The sequence below is a fragment of the Chrysemys picta genome, chromosome 1 (assembly GCF_011386835.1).
Source record: "Chrysemys picta bellii isolate R12L10 chromosome 1, ASM1138683v2, whole genome shotgun sequence".
Taxonomy (NCBI): Eukaryota; Metazoa; Chordata; order Testudines; family Emydidae; genus Chrysemys; species Chrysemys picta.
The window spans coordinates 358615264-358633385 of record NC_088791.1 but is presented as its reverse complement, the minus strand read 5'-3'; the positions used below and the strand labels follow the sequence as shown (position 1 = coordinate 358633385).

The 18122-nt window shown below is 49.4% G+C and overlaps 2 protein-coding genes across 9 annotated transcripts in view; one reads left to right on the top strand and one right to left on the bottom strand.

Moving 5' to 3' along the window:
- LCMT2 (leucine carboxyl methyltransferase 2) overlaps positions 1-18122 on the bottom strand; it is a 517091-nt gene that overhangs the window by 206325 nt on the left and 292644 nt on the right. The gene's annotated exons all lie outside the window — the stretch shown is intronic.
- DCHS1 (dachsous cadherin-related 1) overlaps positions 1-18122 on the top strand; it is a 125529-nt gene that overhangs the window by 89436 nt on the left and 17971 nt on the right. For all 8 annotated transcript variants that reach the window (XM_065596708.1, XM_065596698.1, XM_065596730.1 and 5 more), the window contains 2 exons: positions 4015-4128; positions 11402-11613. In XM_065596708.1, the coding sequence (XP_065452780.1) occupies positions 4015-4128; positions 11402-11613 (326 nt within the window). The remainder of the gene's footprint in view (positions 1-4014; positions 4129-11401; positions 11614-18122) is intronic.

Below are 18122 nucleotides of genomic sequence, written 5' to 3'. Positions count from 1 at the left end.
ATACCTCTGGGGAATCACAGCTGCCTCTTGATCCCCCCAAGGTTCAATTTTCCCAGTGACACAGGAATCCTTTCTCCCACAGGAATCTGTCCCTGCCGTTCTCCTTAAGGGGTTTTACACTGCTGTGGTCAGCCGTGGCCCTCAGCTTCTCCAAGGAGGGATCCCTCTGCAGTTCAGTCTGAAATTCAGCTCCTGGGGTAGTGAGTGACCTGCCCCTCTTTGCTGGTAGGGGCTGGAGTCACAGCAACCTTTGGCTGTGCCTTGGTTTCTAGTCTAACCTCCTTGACAGTGATGACCCTAGATGACCCTTGTGGTCCCTTCTAATCCCATGGTTCTATGTTCCCCACTTCGGGACAAAGTCTCGGGCTCAGCCCCATCCCAGGGAGCGTATTCCCCCAAGGTGGAGGCTCATTAGCTCCATGCTTGGTAGTCCAGGACCCTGGGTCGGGGTGGTGCTCTCTGGCTCTGGAAAGAACCAGGGAGCTCTCTGCACCATCCAACCAGTCATCCAGATCATTTCCCATCAGCACCTCCACTGGTAGATGATCATGGGCCCCAGCCTCTTTGTGCCCTTCCTTGGCATCCCCATTTCAGGGATATCTTCACTACAGCACCTCACTGTGTCTGAACACCCCTCCACATCGCCAGCTATTCGTTGGGAACAAACTGATCCAGGGCCACCACATCAGGCCATGCCAGAGTCACCTCAGCACCCGTGTCCTGGTAGCCCTGGGCCCTCCTCCCATCCACCTCTCTAGGGATGATATGGTGATGGCTGCCTGCTCTGTGAGTTAGATACACTTGGGCATGTGTGTTGACAGCAGAAGCTTGAATATCGCACCCCATAGATGGGCTGACCTGGAGACCTCCTCCCCCTGAGCCACAAGTACACCGTCATCCCCGCCAGCCTGAGTATCTGGCCTTCCTTCCAGCTGGGCTTGCCCCAAGTTAGCCCTTCGAGGGCTCCGTTTGGTTACTATTTCATTAACCCTTGGCAGTTTTGCCCACCTATGCTCTGTTTTCCAACAAACATTACATTTCAGGGCCTGAGCTCACTTGGAGAGGGCTACCACATCAGCCATCACCACAGTTTAGATTTACTCCTGTCCCACTTCTGGAGCACCCCTGTGTGATCCCCTCTTTGGGTCCCAGACCTGGGCCAATCCCTTTGAGTCTCTTTTCATACCCGGGCCTTCTGTCAACAAATTCATCTGCCAACCAGCCTGCCCTGCACGGATCCTTAGGCGTCCTGTCCACTACCCACATTTTCAGCTCGTGGGGACAGATCTCACAGAGTTGTTCCAACCCAACAAGTTTGTACAAATCATCCAGTATAGGAACATCTGCACCTTATCCCATTAGTGGAGAGATTCTCCCAGCAGTGTGGTGGCAACAATATGTGTCACACCCTGAGTCTTTTACACCCACAACCTTTTCCTGTGAGCCTCAGGTGTCAATTGAACTTAAGCGTCTCTCACCTGGAGCCTGACGAAGGAGGTCAGATGGAAAGACACACACAGCTTGAACAAAGGGGTTCACTACAGCTTGGCTGGGTGCTGGGCTGACCAGGATGGTCTGTGCTTTAATCTTCGTTTCTCTGGACTTAGAAGGGCTTCCTGTGCTGTGTGCCACTGACTAATAAACCCAACTGCTGTGACAACACTGTCTGAGTGTCCATGTGAGTGTTTGGTGAGGTGCATTAATCCCTGCAGAGTGGACAAGTCTCTAGCAGGAGTCTGTCTCAGTGAGACGTGCTGAACAGAGCTCATGCTGTGAAATAGGAGCGCTGCAGCCCCAGAAGTCCAGTCTAAGGAGGTTGCAAGACTGCATGGCTAACCCCTGGAGGAAGAGTGAGACCCCTTGGGAGAGGGGTCTGGCACACTAAAGGGCATCAGTATTGAGGAACTGCGGGGTGCTAGGAGCACATGGGGCAACTGGGAACAGCAGGGTTCTAGAAGTGGGGCACAGGGGGCTTCTGGGGATGGGAACATGGGGCACTGGGGTAACTGGGAACAAGGTGGGCTGGGTGCAGGGTCACAGGGTACTGGGGTAGCTGGAAACAGTGAGATGCTGGGGACAGGGACAGGGGCACTGGGATAACTGGGAACAGTGGGGGGCTGGGGGCAGGGACACAGGTTATCACACTAGCCTTAGACTTGGGAGACCTGGTTTCAGTTCCCTGCTTGGTCATAGGATTCCTATGTGATCTTGGGCAAGTCCCATGAACCAGGCCAGGCCTCCATTCCTATCTGTGCAGGGATGCTAGGGGCGGATTTGGGTGGTTGGAGCACAAATGTCCCAGGCAGCTCAGTGGAGCTCTAGGGACATAACTGGGACAACAGTAGGATCAGAGGGAGTTTGTGATGGGTTACCCCCCCCCCAAACTCCGGGATGCCATCTGATGTACTGGGGTCCCACTGAACCCGCCCGTACCACCAGCCTGGGCTCCTTCACCCTGCCCTGCTGTGCCAGGCCCTCAAGCCTCCTCCAGCACACACACAGGTAGGGACCCACCCAGCTGCAGAAAGACAGACACTGAGATCAGCTCTGTGTGGGAAGATTCAACTCGGGAACTGCCCAGCATGCAAGTGCACACCCCCTCTGGAGTGTAAACCCAAAATTGCATTGTCTTGTGCCGCACAGAGAACTGTACAGCGCAAGCTCATGAAATTCACTCCCTCCCTCAGTGTGGAGGAAGAGATGCACAGCTTCCCCCAAAAGTTATGAATCGCACAAACTGGGTTCTAGAAAACAAAACAAGTTTATTAACTAGAAAGGATAGATTTTAAGTGATTATAAGAGATACCAAACAGATCAAAGTAGATTACTGAGCAAATAAAGCAAACATACAAACTAAGCTCAATACACTAAAGAAACTGGCTACAAGTAGTAATTTCTCACCCTAAATGTTGTTTTAAGCAGGTTGCAGAGGTGCTTGAAGACAAACTTCGTTTGCTTGCAGCTTAGAATTCCAGATATTCCTTTTACAGGCCAGACACCTTCTAGCCTGGGTCCAGTTCCTCCCCAGTTCAGTCTTAGGTGTTTTAGCAATCATCTTGGGCAGGGATTCAGTGAAGAACCGACCCCTGATTAACTCATTCCCCAGCCTTAAATAAGTTTATATATGGTGGGACCCTTTGTTTCACAGTTTGATCCCCACCCCCTACTAATGGAAAAATACCAGCAGTCCAAAATGGTGTCAAGTATCAGGTGACATGATCACATGACCTTGCAGTGTCAAAGCAGTATCCCAGGAAGCTTCTCAGGAAGGTGGGAGATTAGCATCTTCAAAGACCTATTGTTCTCCCTAATGGTTTATTGACTAACCAGCCAGAGTGATTGCATTTTGTCTGGTGGGTGTTCCTCAGGTGCAAACACTTTTGATACATAGTCAGTATTCCTAACTTCAGATACAGACATGATACATGCATACAAATAGGATAATCACATTCAGTAAATCATAACCTTTCCAATGATATCTCACATGACCAATCTTGCATGAAACACATCTTAGTTATGCCATATTCATATCATAACAATATCTCTATGAAGAATATGGGGCGTAGTGTCACAGGGTTAGTAGGGTTAAAGTGGGTTCCAAGGAGGCAGTGTCGAGGACATCAGTTGGAAGCATAGTTGGGGGTCACTGGGGCTCCAGGGGAGGCTCAGACATACGGACTGATCACAGTGAGCCAAGGATGTAACTCAGGCTTCCAGCCCCTCACCTTCCACCTTACCCACTATCCTCTGCTCCCCCGCCACCAGAGGCAGGGATAGAACCCAGGTGTCCTGGCTCTCAGGCACCACCACACATACACTTTAACCCACTTGATCTCTCTCCAAATGACAGTGGCAGTCCCTAGGGTTGTCTCGAAGATTTGCCAGTGTCCCCCAGGAGCCGTGCGGTTTCATTCATGCACCCACACACCCATGTTCTCTCCCGACCCTCTTCATCCCTTCCCCTCTTTCTGGGGTGTCACTGCAACACTCATCCTGTCTTCACTCTCCTCCAAGGCACCGCGGTGGTGAGCATCCAGGCCACGCACGCAGGGGGCTCCTCAGGGCGCATCACCTACAGCATCGTGAGTGGCAATGAGAAGAATGCTTTCCTCATCCAGCCCAGCTCAGGTATGTGGCGCAGGAGGGAACACAGGAGTGATACTACAGCCTTATGGGAAAGCATAAATGGAGTGATCTGCAGGGCTCCCCAATGCCCTGTCTTTGTGTAGGCCTGCCTGCTTGCCTGTACATTTGCCTGGCTCACTCCAGCTGGAAATCCCTAGGCCAGGAGATGAGGCCTTCTGTACAGCAGCTGACTTCATCCCATACAGCATTAGTGCTAACTATGTATCAGATACCATCCCAACCTCGCTTATATGAAATAGATTCAAATGGGCTAACGGAAAGATCTTAAAAGTAATTGTAAACAGGGACTCCTCGTCCAGAGGTGTTTCTAGTGGGTTCTGCAGGTATCTGTTCTCAGCCCAATGCTATTCAGTATCTTCATCATTCTTCCATTTCTGGAAGAAAATATAAAGGAACAGCTGAGAGACTAGGCAGGCGACACAAACATTGGTGGAGTGGTAAATAATGGTGGGGACAGGTCAGTGCTACAGAGCGACCTGGATTACTAGTAAGGTGAGCTCATTTGCACAACATGTTATTTAATGCAGCCAATACCCGGTCATCCTTCTAGGCATAAAGGATGCAAAACAGTGATGGTGAGCATATCTGTGTGAATCGTGGCAAGCTGGGGTGTACACCTATCCTGCACTAGCCTGCTGCACACTAAGTGTCCATGTGGAGTCTGCTGCTGCACATTCAACCTTCCCTTGTGCCCTTTGATTTACCCTGCTGTGAAATGGGAGTAGAGCAAAGTGCACTAGGGAACAGGTAGTGTGGAGCAGGCTAGTGCGGGGTAGATTTATTGTTAGTTTAGACAAGCCCACTGAAAAGAACTTGGAGTCCTGGTGGAATCCAGCCGAACATGAGCTCCCAGAGTGGTGCTCTAGCTGAGAGGGCAAACACGACTCTGGGGGTCTGGATAAGCAGGGTAGTATCCAGTAGGAGCAAGGAGGTGATATTACCCCTATACAGGATCAGTGAGACCATCACTGGACACTTAAGGACCGCACTACCTCCAGGACTGCACTAGTACCAGCAGGAACCCCACGGACACTGGGACACACAGAGACCTACACAACACCAGAGGATATATTCCTTCCTTACCTGCAGTCTCCCCTCCTCTCCAGCCCAGCCCTCCTGAGGGACATTACTAGAGTGCAGGAGGATACTACTTCGGTGTCCCAGGAGTTGTCTCCTCTCCAACCATCAGGCAGGAGTGCTCCTGTATCAATGGCCTTGCCATTACCAGAGGAGCAGGTTTTGGACTTGGACGAGTCAGATGTGCTGGCTGCTCCGGTATTTTCATGGAGAGACGCTCGCTATCCTCCAGATACGACTTCTCTAGGGACTGCTAGCACCTGATCTCATGGAGTCCTCCACAAATGACTGACCCCTCTTTCTGGCCTTACTGGGGACTATGGGATTCTAAGGCAGATGCCCAGGTCCTCTCCTCTCCTTTTTGCCACAAACCAGATATGTCAGTGTCTGAAGAGGAAGATACTCACCTGGATCCACAGGTACGGACAGTTCAAATCGAAGTCTCACCCTCATCCACGGACAAAGCAGACACTCCTTCCTCTCCATCTCTGCTGGATGACCATCGGCCGTACCAGGAGTTACTGCAAAGAGTTGCCAATGACTCCAGATACCACTGGAGGAAGCCCAGACCCACAACACTGGTTCCTAGATATCTTGCAACTTCAAGAACCAAATACAGTGGTCCTTCCAGTTAATGAGGCCACTAGAACTGGCTAATGGGGCAGGCACACACCAGCATCCTACGCCCCACACCTAAGACAGCCAAGAGGTGCCATTTTGTCCCCGCCAAGGGAGATAAATGTTTGTTCTCCAATCCCATCCCCAACTCGCTGGTGGTACAGGCAGCTACAGAAAGGGCTAGGTCGCAATATCTAAGGACGACCCCAACAGACAAGGGCTCAAAGAGGCTGGGACTCTTGAGGAGGAAGGTCTCTTGCTCCATGAGACTACAATTTTGCATTGCTAACTGTTAGGGAAATACGACTTTAACAACTATTCCAGGCTAGTGAACTTTAAGGACTAATTTCCCCAAAGGATGGAGCGCAATTTCAGTCCTTCGTAGAGGAAGGCAAGTGAGTGGTGAAAACAGTCCTTCAGGGTGCATTGGATGCAGCAAATACGGCCTCCAGAAATCTGGTCACTGGTATAGTCTTGAGAAGGGATTCTTGGTTACAATTGTCAGGATTTCCCAGGGAGGTCCAGAGCGCCATTCAGGATGTTCCCTCTGATGAGTAAAATCTCTTTAATGAGAAGTCAGATGAGTCCCTACGCTCATGAAAGTACTTGAAATCGACCCTGTGCTCCCTGGGATCTAAACACCAGTCCCCAGAAGGAAACACCAGAGACAAACGTATAAATCAAGGCCATCTCCTCCTCATGTGTTCTACTACCAGCGTCCAGCTAAGCCTCCATGGAAATGCCAGAGGGTTCAGAGACCTCACTCCTCAGCCCCTTTACCAACACACCCTCTACACATTCCCAGCCACCTGCTACGGGCCATTGGTCAAGACTCACCTACCACCCCTGATGGCACAACCTCTTCCCCCATTATTTTGGGGGCCTTCTCATGCTCTTCATCCACAACTGGCAGCTGATCACCACAGACAGTTGAGTCTTGGAGATTATCCAACAGGAATAATCCATAGAGTTCCTCTCCTCCTCCCTCACAAACCCTTTCCTAGTCGTCCTCCTTCAAGGATTGCTCTCACAAGGTGCTTCTTCAACAGGATGCAAAATCCCTTCTACACTGAGAGACAATAGCAGGTGCCCCACCTCAGCATCAAGGGGAAGGGTTCTACTCTCCATATTTCCTAGTCCCCAAAAAAAGAAGGAAGGTGGAGACCTGTTCTGGACCTTCGGCAACTCGTCATCTTTGAAATTCAAAATTCAGGAGGATTATATTGGCATCAGTAATCCCCTCACCTTTAGGAGGAGATGTGGTGCACGGCTCTCGACCTCCTTATAGACATTCACCCCTCCCACAGGAGGTTCCTTCAGTTTATGGTGGGCCAGGAACATTTCCAATTCTGAGTCTTTCCCTTTGGGCTAGTGACAGTGTTCACAGAAGTTTTCGCTGGGGTGGCAGCCCAGATGAGACATCAGGGCTACACAGTTTTCCCATACGTGAACTACTGGCTCCTGATAGACTCCTCCTGCCAGGAGATTAGGTCAGCAACAGAGTTTCTCCAGAGTTCACCAAACTCCTAACAATGTCAGCCCACCCCCCCCATTCAAGATCCCCCCTTCTCTGACCTCCTAACTCAGGAGGGGGGCAGAATCAGACACCCCAACCAAGGCTCACTCCACCTCACGGACAGGTGTTTGGATGGGATTGGAAATAGAAAATTCCTGCTTGGCTCCTGGTCAGCTATCCTTAGCCAAAGTAGGAAAGATTCGACTAGGACCTGCTACCTGGCCAAATGGAAGCGCTTCTCTGCACAGGGCACAAACAATCAACATTCTCCAGTCACTGCAAGTATTCTGATCGTCTTTGATTATCTCCTGTCCCTAAGGCTCTCAGTTCTCTTAGTTCATTGTGCATCCACCTCACAGTGATTAGTGCCTCCCTCCCTCCGGCAGACGGATAGTCTGTCTCCACCCACCCAGTTACAATTCGGTTTATGAAGGGCCTGATCAGGATCTTCTACTAGGCCTACATCTCAAAGGGACCTTAATCTCATCCTGTCAACATTCATTAAACCACCCTTTGAATCCTTGGTCTGCATTGGCCCAACTTGTCCATAAAAATTGTATTTTTAGTGGCTATCACTTCAGCCAGGAGCGGCAGCAAGCTAGGAGCCATCATGGCAGACCCTCTGTATACAGTTTTTCACAAAGAGAAGGTTTCCCTTCACCTGCATCCTAAATTTCTCCCCATAGTTGTTTCTGAATTCCACATCAACCAGAGTATCCACTTACCTGTCCTTTTTCTGAAACCCCATGTGTCACGGAGTCCCCGGGCGATGCTCTGGAACTGCTCCCCACAAAGCCAGTCAGGACTTTTGGGGAATCTCCTCTCCCTTGGAGCAGACTGTCTTCAGGGCAAGAAGCTCACACGGCTTCATCTCCTGGGTCTGACCTTGGAGCATTCAGCATATGTCCCTCCGTGCACTTCCCACAGCGAGTCAGCCCAGGCGGGGTCCTGGGTAAGCCAGAGGGTCCTGCACACACCCCCACTTCGCAGTCAGACGTGATTCTCAGCCAGCCAGTAAAACAGAGGTTTATTAGATCACAGGAACACGGTCTAAAACAGAGCTTGTAGGTCCAGAGAACCTGATCCCTCAGCCGGGTCCATTCTGGGGTCCCGCGAGCCAGACACCCCCGTCTGCCCTCACTCCCCGTCCCCAGCCAACTCCAAACTGACACCCCCTCCAGCCCCTCCTTCTCTGCTGAGTTCCTTTCCCGGGCCAGGAGGTCACCTGACCTCTTTCTTCTCCCACACCTTTAGCATCCCCTTGCAGGGGGGAAGGGCCTGGCCATTAGTTGCTAGGCGACAGAGGTTCAGCCAGAAACTGAGGCACCCACACAGTATTCAGAGGAAACATTAAGAACAGTCCCACTTCGTCACACCATGCTTCTACTGAAGAGAAGAGACTCCACTCCCTCAATGTCCGGCATGCCCTGGCATTCTACCTGCAAAGAACCAAACCCATCAGAAAGTCGCCAGGAGTTTTTATTGCCATAGCAGAAAGATCATGTGGTCATGCTATATCCTTTCAAAGGATTTCTAAGTGGGTTTTTGGATGCCTCCTAGAGTGCTACAGGTTAGCACACATTCTTCCTTTAGAGGTGTCCCAGCTCACTCCATGAGAGCACAGGCTGCTTCTATAGCACCTCTGAAGGAGGTCCCAATGCAAGATATTTGCATGGAGGCCACCTGAAGCTCCATTCACTTATTTGCTACACTACGCGTTAGTTCACAGCTCTGCAGAGGATACAGCAGTGGCAACTGCAGTACTCCAAGCATCTTTGTCGCTGGCTTCCTCACACCCATCTCCAGTCTGAGCACTGCTTGTCAATCACCCACATGTGGAATGCACATAGGGACCAGCCCTCGAAGAAGTAGAGGTTACTTACTGTAACTGGCAGCTCTTTGAGATATGTGGCGCCTATCTGTATTCCACTGCCTGCCCTCCATGCCCTCTGCTTTAGACCCTGTTGAATTCAAAGAAGAGGAACTGGAGAGGCGTCAGCCTGCACTGTCTCTTATACCCTCAGTCGGGAGCGTGAGGAGACCTACTGCAGACGTGTAGGTCAATGGACACTGCTTGTAAGAATTTCCAGACTCGGGCACGTGGCGCGCATACATACCCACATGTGAAACACAGAGAAGGACTGTACATCTCATGCATCCGACAAAGTGGGCATTCACCCACGAAAACTTATGCTCCAATACATCTGTTAGTCTTAAAGGTGCCACAGGATTCTCTGTTGCTTTGTACATCTCAAAGAGCTTCCAGTTACAGTAAAGAACTTCCATGTCTTACATGGTGAAGGACAGGCAGAGCTGTGTGTCTCTGCATACTGCTGACCCTTGAGTCCACGTCGTCTGACCAGTTCACCTAGTGGCTGCATGTAGATGTTGAAAAGGACCGGAGAGGGACCTGATCCTTGTGGGACTCCACAGGTGAGGGGTCTGGTGGTGGAGGTGCAGTTTCCCATCAGTACTCATTGGGTGCATCCCTCCAGGGAGGATTCAAACCATTTTAGTGCATTCCTCTGGGCTCCTGCCACCTCTCAGGTGAAACAGCAGTAACTCATGGTTGACAATGTCAAATGTTGCAGAGATTCCCAAGAGGATGAGAGTGCATGTCTGCCCTCTAACCATTGACAGCAGGAGATCATCCATCAGTGCCACTAGAGCATTTTTCAGTTCAATATGCCTGACTCCACATTGTGCTGGATCTAATACATCAGGTTCAATTAGATGAGCTTCTAGTTGTCCTTTGGCCAACTTCTCTCTATGAGCTTGCTAAGAAATGGGAGATTTGACACTGAGTGATAGTTGGTTATAACTGACGTATCCAGGTTATGTCAGTGTTGGTCACGCTGTTGCATGTTCAATGGAGGAAGGAAAAAGTTCTCTGAATGAGTCATTGGCCATTACAGTCATGAGTGGCATCAGTTGTTCATTACTCTCTTTCACCAGCCACAAAGGGCAAGGGTCTGGTGCACAAGTTCTGAGTCAAGATTCCTTTGGAGTGTCCAGAACTTCTTGAGGAGTAAATATACTGGACTCCAGGATTTCAGGCAGGCTGTTGGATGGTGAGTGCAGGCAGGGTAGATCCAGGCTGTCTGAGAAGCCTTCTTGACTATGCATGATCTCTCAGTGCAGTAGAATATAGTCCTTTGCAGCACTTGGTGCTGGGTTCAGATGCAAGTTGTAGGCACCCAGAATTGCTGAAGCAGTTTACCACCCTGGATAGCTCCTTGGGGTGGGATTTGTCAGCTTTAATGGTGCTCATAGGAAGGGTCTCTTGGCCATAGGCTTGGAGACATTTGTTATGTTTCATCCTGTCTGCATCAGTCTCTGTTTTCTGCTTTGGCACTTAAATTTCTGCCCTACTACTTAAATTTCTGTCCTACTCTCTTCATCTGGCTCAGGTTGTCAGCAAACCAAGGAAAGCTGTGTGGGTGATGGGGAGGAAGAGGCTCTTTGGGGTCAATGTGTTGCTGGTTGAGGCTAGTGTGGAATGGTAACAATTCACCAGGTCCACATTCTGTGGGTGGAGTGCTGCTGTCCTTTAGTTGTCTTTGAAATTTAGTGGAGTCCCTGAGTCTTTGCAACTGAATCAGGATCATAGGTCTGTCTTGTTGCCTGGCAAAGCAGTGACCACTACCTTAATGAGATGAGAGTCTGTGCAGGACATTGGCTGGGTTGTGATGTCTTTGATCTTGACATCTACGCTGAAGATGGCAGCAATTCCTGGACTTGCCCCAAACTCCCTGTGTGACCTTGGGCCAGTTCTCTGGTCCCTGGGCGTCCGTCCTGACTGTGTAGGGGGTTAGCAGCTTTGCCCTGCCGCACAGGAGTGTGAGGAGAAATGCAGTAACAATTGTGAAGCGACCAGTACTGCAGTGCTGGGGTCACAGATGTGCCACAGATAGCTGGATAGATATGTGGGTGCGTGGAGATGTTTATGTATGGATGTGTGCACATGCATGGGCCTGCGCACCATCTCAGTGAGCTTGGTGACCCTGGGACTCCATGCACGGGCTCACCCTCATCCTCTCCCAGGTGCCATCTCGGTGCAGGACTCCAGCAGCCTGGACTTCGAGTCAAGCCCTCGGCTGCGCCTCGTGGTTCAAGCAGAGACTGCCACCTCCTTTGGCTTCATGGCCGTGAACCTCAACCTGCAGGATGTGAATGACAACTTGCCACGCTTCCAGCTGCAGAACTACGTGGCCTTTATCTGGGAGTCACAGAGCTACGACTCCCCCGTCATACAGGTACCACTGGGGGGGAGCCCCAGGATGGGGCGATGGGAGCCTCACACGTGAGCTCTGGATACCAGAGTGCAGGGGGTCTGTAGGTGGGAAGGGGAGGGCACTGGGCTGGATAGGCCCATTGGTCTGATGGGGGGGGAGAAATCGAGGCTGAATGGGCCCATTAATCTGATTGGGGGGGGAACTGAGTCTAGATGGGCCCATTGGTCTGATCCGGGTGGAGGTGTGGAATCAGGGTTGGATGGGCCCATTGGTCTGATCGGGGGGAGGGTCAGGGTTGGATGGGCCCATTGGTCTGATCGGGGGGGGAGGGTCAGGGCTGGATGAGCCCATTGTTCTGATCGGGGAGGGGAATCAGGGCTGGATGGACCCATTTGTCTGACCAGGGGGGCGGAATAGGGCCAGATGGGCCCAGTGGACTGATGGGGGGGGGAAATGGGGGTGGATGGGACCATTGGTGTGATCGCAAGGGGGGGGGAATTGAGGCTGGATGGGACTATTGGTCTGATCCGGGGCGGGGGGTGGGGAATCAGGGTTGCCTGGCCCCATTGGCCTGGCATAGGGGGGGTATAATTTGGGCCTGGATGGGCCCATTGATCTGATTGGGGGGAAGGTCACGGTTGGATGGGCCCATTAGTCTGATTGGGGGGAGGGAATCGGGCTGGATAGACCCATTGGTCTGACCAGGGGGGCGGAACAGGGCCGGATGGGCCCATTGGGCTAATTGAGGGAGAGAAAATCAGGGTTGGATGGGCTCATTGCTCTGATCGGGGGGGGGGGGGGGTGCAAACAGGATTTGGATGGTCTGAGGTGGGGAGTGTAAATTGGGGCTGGATTGGCCCATTGGTCTGATCCAGGGGGTGTAAATTGGGGCTGGAACGGTCTGTTGGTCTGAGCCGAAAACATGAAATTGGGGCCTGAGTGGCCCATGGGTCTGAGCTGGAAGTGTGAGATTGGGGCCGGAATGGCCCGTGGGTCTGTGCCGGAAGTGTGAGATCAGAACTGAAATGGCCCGTGGGTCTGTGCCGGAAGTGTGAGATCAGAACTGAAATGGCCCGTGGGTCTGAGCCAGAAGCGTGAGATCGGCGCCAGAGTGGCTTATTGCAACTTGAGACGATTGCTCCTTGTTCTGTCATCTGCCACCACTGAGAACAGCCGAGCTCCATCCTCTTTGGAACCCCCCTTCAGGTAGTTGAAGGCTGCTATCAAATCCCCCCTCATTCTTCTCTTCTGCAGACTAAATAATCCCACTTCCCTCAGCCTCTCCTCGTAAGTCATGTGCCCCAGCCCCCCTTATCATTTTCATTGCATTTACTGGGCTATCCAGTTTATTGCACTGAGTATGGCATGTATGATTACCTGCCCTGTGGGTGGCGTATGTGTGCAAGTGGTGCAAGGAGCTCCTGGCCCTCAGAGACCGCCTACGGGCCAGGGTGGCGGAAACTGCTGGAGGAGCTAAGGGAGGCAGAGAGGTATGTTGATGGGGCTTTCCGGGACACTGTAGACTTGTCCCACCTCCGATCAGACAGCCCCTGCGCTGTTGAGGAGGATGAAAGGCCCAGGGAAGCAGAGCAGTCAACGGGAGCAGAGGGAAACCTTCCCATAGTTAGGACCCTCCTTCCAGATGGTGTTGGGGTATCCTATCGCACTGAAGTTACCTCTCCGGGGGAGGGAACTCCAGTTACTAGGAAAAGGCAGGTGTTCGTAATGGGAGATTCAATCATTAGAAACACAAATAGCTGGGTTTGTGATGACCGGGAGAACCGTATGGTGACTTGCCTGCCTGGTGCGAAGGTTGTGGATCTCTCGAGGCATCTAAACAGATTTATGTGTAGTGCTGGGGAGGAGCCGGTGGTCATGGTACATGTAGGTCCAATGACATAGGGAAGGGTAGGAGAGACGTCCTGGAGGCCAAATTTAGGCTGCTAGGGAAGAGACTGAAATCCAGGACCTCTATGGTGGCATTCTCAGAAATGCTCCCAGTTCCACGCGCAGGTAGGCAGGCAGAGCTTCAGAGTCTCAATGCGTGGATGAGACGATGGTGTAGAGAGGAGGGGTTTAGATTCATTAGGAACTGGAGAAACTTTTGGGATGGGGGGAGCCTATACAGTAGAGATGGGCTCCACCTAAACCAAAGTGGAACCAGACTGCTGGCACTAAACATTAAAAAGGTTGTAGAACAGGTTTTAAACTAGGAGATGGGGGAAAGCCGACTGCTGCAGAGGAGCATGTGGATCGGACAGAGACTTATCTTAGAGGAGAGTCTATTGATAGAGATTCTCTAGGTTGTAGTCAGGAACAGGATGGAAAAGGATAATGTAAGGGCCAGATCAGATGAGAAACGTTCACATAAAAAAGAATCTGACACATCAGAAAAGGGCAGACAAATAAACAGTGACAAGTTTTTGAAGTGCTTGTACATAAATGCTAGAAGTCTAAATAATAAGATGGGTGAACTAGAGTACCTCGTGATAAAGGAGGATATTGATATAATAGGCATCACAGAAACCTGGTGGACTGAGGACAATCAATGGGACACAATCATTCCAGGGTACAAAATATATCGGAAGGACAGAACAGGTCATGCAGGTGGGGAAGTGGCACTATATATGAAAGAAAATGTAGAATCAAATGAAGTAAAAATCTTAAGTGAATCCACATGTTCCATAGAATCTCTATGGATAGAAATTTCATGCTCTAATAAGAATACAACATTAGGGATCTATTATCGACCACCTGACCAGAACAGTGATAGTGATGATGACATGCTAAGGGAAATTAGAGAGGCTATCAAAATAAAGAACTCAATAATAGTGGGGGATTTCAATTATCCCCATATTGACTGGGAACATGTCACCTCAGGACGAAATGCAGAGACAAAATTTCTTGATACTTTAAATGACTGCTTCATGGAGCAGCTGGTACAGGAACCCACAAGGGGAGAGGCAACTCTAGATCTAGTCCTGAGTGGAGCGCAGGAGCTGGTCCAAGAGGTAATAATAACAGGACCCCTTGGAAATAGTGACCATAATATAATAACATTTAACATCCCTGTGGTGTGAAGAATATCTCAACAGCCCAACACTGTGGCATTTAATTTCAAAAAGGGGAACTATGCAAAAATGAGGAGGTTAGTTAAACAGAAATTAAAAGGTACAGTGACTAAAGTGAAATCCCTGCAAGCTGCATGGGCGCTTTTTAAAGACACCATAATAGAGGCCCAACTTCAATGTATACCCCAAATTAAGAAACACGGTAAAAAAAATTAAAAAGAGCCACAGTGGCTTAACAACCATGTAAAAGAAGCAGTGAGAGATAAAAAGACTTCCTTTAAAAAGAGGAAGTCAAATCCTAGCGAGGTAAATAGAAAGGAGCATAAACACTGCCAAATTAAGTGTAAAAATGTAATAAGAAAAGCCAAAGAGGAGTTTGAAGAACGGCTAGCCAAAAACTCCAAAGGTAATAACAAAATGTTTTTTAAGTACATCAGAAGCAGGAAGCCTGCTAAACAACCAGTGAGGCCCCTCGATGATAGAGATACAAAAGGAGCGCTTAAAGACAATAAAGTCATTGTGGAGAAACTAAACGAATTCTTTGCTTCAGTCTTCACGGCTGAGGATGTTAGGGAGATTCCCAAACATGAGCCGGCTTTTGTAGGTGACAAATCTGAGGAACTGTCACAGATTCAAGTGTCACGAGAGGAGGTTTTGGAATTAATTGATAAACCTAACATTAACAAGTCACCGGGACCAGATGGCATTCACCCAAGAGTTCTGAAAGAACTCAAATGTGAAATTGCAGAACTATTAACTAGGGTTTGTAACCTGTCCTTTAAATCGGCTTCTGTACCCAACGACTGGAAGATAGCAAATGTAACGCCAATATTTAAACAGGGCTCTAGAGGTGATCCCGGCATTTACAGACCGTTAAGTCTAACGTCGATACCGGGCAAATTAGTCGCAACAATAGTAAAGAATAAAATTGTCAGACACATAGAAGAACATAAATTGTTGGGCAAAAGTCAACATGATTTCTCTAAAGGGAAATCTTGTCTTACTAATCTATTAGAGTTCTTTGAAGGGGTCAACAAACATGTGGACAAGGGGGATCTAGTGGACATAGTGTACTTAGATTTCCAGAAAGCCTTTGACAAGGTTCCTCACCAAAGGTTCTCACATAAATTAATTTGTCATGGGATAAGAGGGAAGATCCTTTCATGGATTGAGAACTGGTTAAAAGACAGGGTACAAAGGGTAGGAATACCCTTTTATCCCATGGCAGCTTAATTTACATAAGAGCCTTTGGTGAGGGACCTTGTCAAAGGCTTTCTGGAAATCTAAGTACACTATGTCCACTGGATCCACCTTGTCCACATGTATGTAAATTAAGTTGTCATGGGATAAAAGGGAAGGTCCTTTCATGGACTGAGAACTGGTTAAAAGACAGGGAACAAAGGGTAGGAAATAATGGTAAATTCTCAGAATGGAGAGGGGTAACTAGTGGTGTTCCCCAAGGGTCAATCTCGGACCAATTCTATTCAACTTATTCATAAATGATCTGGAGAAAGGGGTAAACAGTGAGGTGTCAAAGTTTTCAGATGATACTAAACTTCTCAAGATAGTTAAGACCAAAGCAGACTGTGAAGAACTTCAAAAAGATCTCACAAAACTAAGTGATTGGGCAACACAATGGCAAATGAAATTTAATGTGGATAAATGTAAAGTAATGCACACTGGGAAAAATAACCCCAACTATACATACAATATGATGGGGGCTAATTTAGCTACAACAAATCAGGAAAAAGATCTTGGAGTCATCGTGGATAGTTCTCTGAAGATGTCCACGCAGTGTGCAGAGATGGTCAAAAAAGCAAACAGGATGTTAGGAATCATTAAAAAGGGGATATAGAATAAGATGGAGAATATATTATTGCCCTTATATAAATCAATGGTACGCCCACATCTTGAATACTGCGTACAGATGTGGTCTCCTCATCTCAAAAAAGATATACTGGCACTAGAAAAGGTTCAGAGAAGAGCAACTAAAAGTAGATAAGGAAAAGTTATTTACTTATTCCCATAATACAAGAACTAGGAGTCACCAAATGAAATTAATAGGCAGCAGGTTTAAAACAAATAAAAGGAAGTTCTTCACAGCGCACAGTCAACTTGTGGAACTCCTTACCTGAGGAGGTTGTGAAGGCTAGGACTATAACAGCGTTTAAAAGAAAACTGGATAAATTCAAGGAGGTTAAGTCCATTAATGGCTATTAGCCACAATCGGTAAGGAATGGTGTCCGTAGACTCTGTTTGTCAGAGGGTCGGGATGGATGGCAGGAGAGAGGTCACTTGATCTTTACCTGTTAGGTTCACTCCCTCTGGGGCACCTGGCATTGGCCACTGGCGGTAGACAGGTTACTGGGCTAGATGGACCTTTGGTCTCACCCAGTACGGCTGTTCTTATTTTCTTATGTTCTTATTGCCCTCCGCTGGATTCTCTCCAATTTGACCACATCCCTTCTGTAGTGGGGGGACCAAAACTGGACACAATACTCCAGGTGTGGCCTCACCAGTGCCGAATAGAGGGGAATAATCACTTCCCTCGATCTGCTGGCAGTGCTCCTACTAATTCAACCCAATATGCCGTTGGCCTTCTCGGCAAGAAGGGCACACTGCTGACTCATATCCAGCTTCTCGTCCACTGTAATCCCCAGAACTGCTGCTTAGCCAGTTGGTCCCCAGCCTGTAGTGGTGCATGGGATTCTTCCTTCCTAAGTGCAGGACTCTGCACTTGTCCTTGTTGAACCTCATCAGATTTCTTTTGGCCCAATCCTCCAATTTGTCTAGGTCACTCTGGACCCTATCCCTACCCTCCAGCGTATCTACCTCACCCCCCAGCATAGTGTCATCCGCGAACTTGCTGAGGGTGCAGTTCATCCCATCATCCAGATCATTAATAAAGATGTTGAACAAAACCGGCCCCAGGACCGACTCCTGGGACACTCCGCTTGATACCAGCTGCCAACTAGACATCGAGCCGTTGCTGGTGCTCAAGAAAGATGAGTCGAGCCAATTCTGTGTGGACTATCAAGCCGTTGATCTCTATCCATTGAGCCCAACAATCTAGCCAACTTTCTATCCACTTTATAGTCCATTAATCCAATCCATACTTCTTTAACTTGCTGGCAAGAATACTGTGAGAGACCATATCAAAAACTTTGCTAAAGTCAAGATATATCACATCCACTGCTTTCCCCATATCCACAGAGGCAGTTATCTCATCATAGAAGGCATAGATTGAGGCTGGAACAGCCCGTGGGTCTGAGCCAGAAGCGTGAGATCGGGACCGGAACAGCCCATGGGTCTGAGCCGGAAGCGTGAGATCAGGGCCAGAGTGGCCCATGTGTCTGAGCTGGAGTGGCATGTGCGTGTGAGCTGGAAGCATGAGATCGGGGCTGGAACGTCCCGTGGGTCTGAGCCGGAAGCTGTAACAATGCGGCCTCTGACGGGACA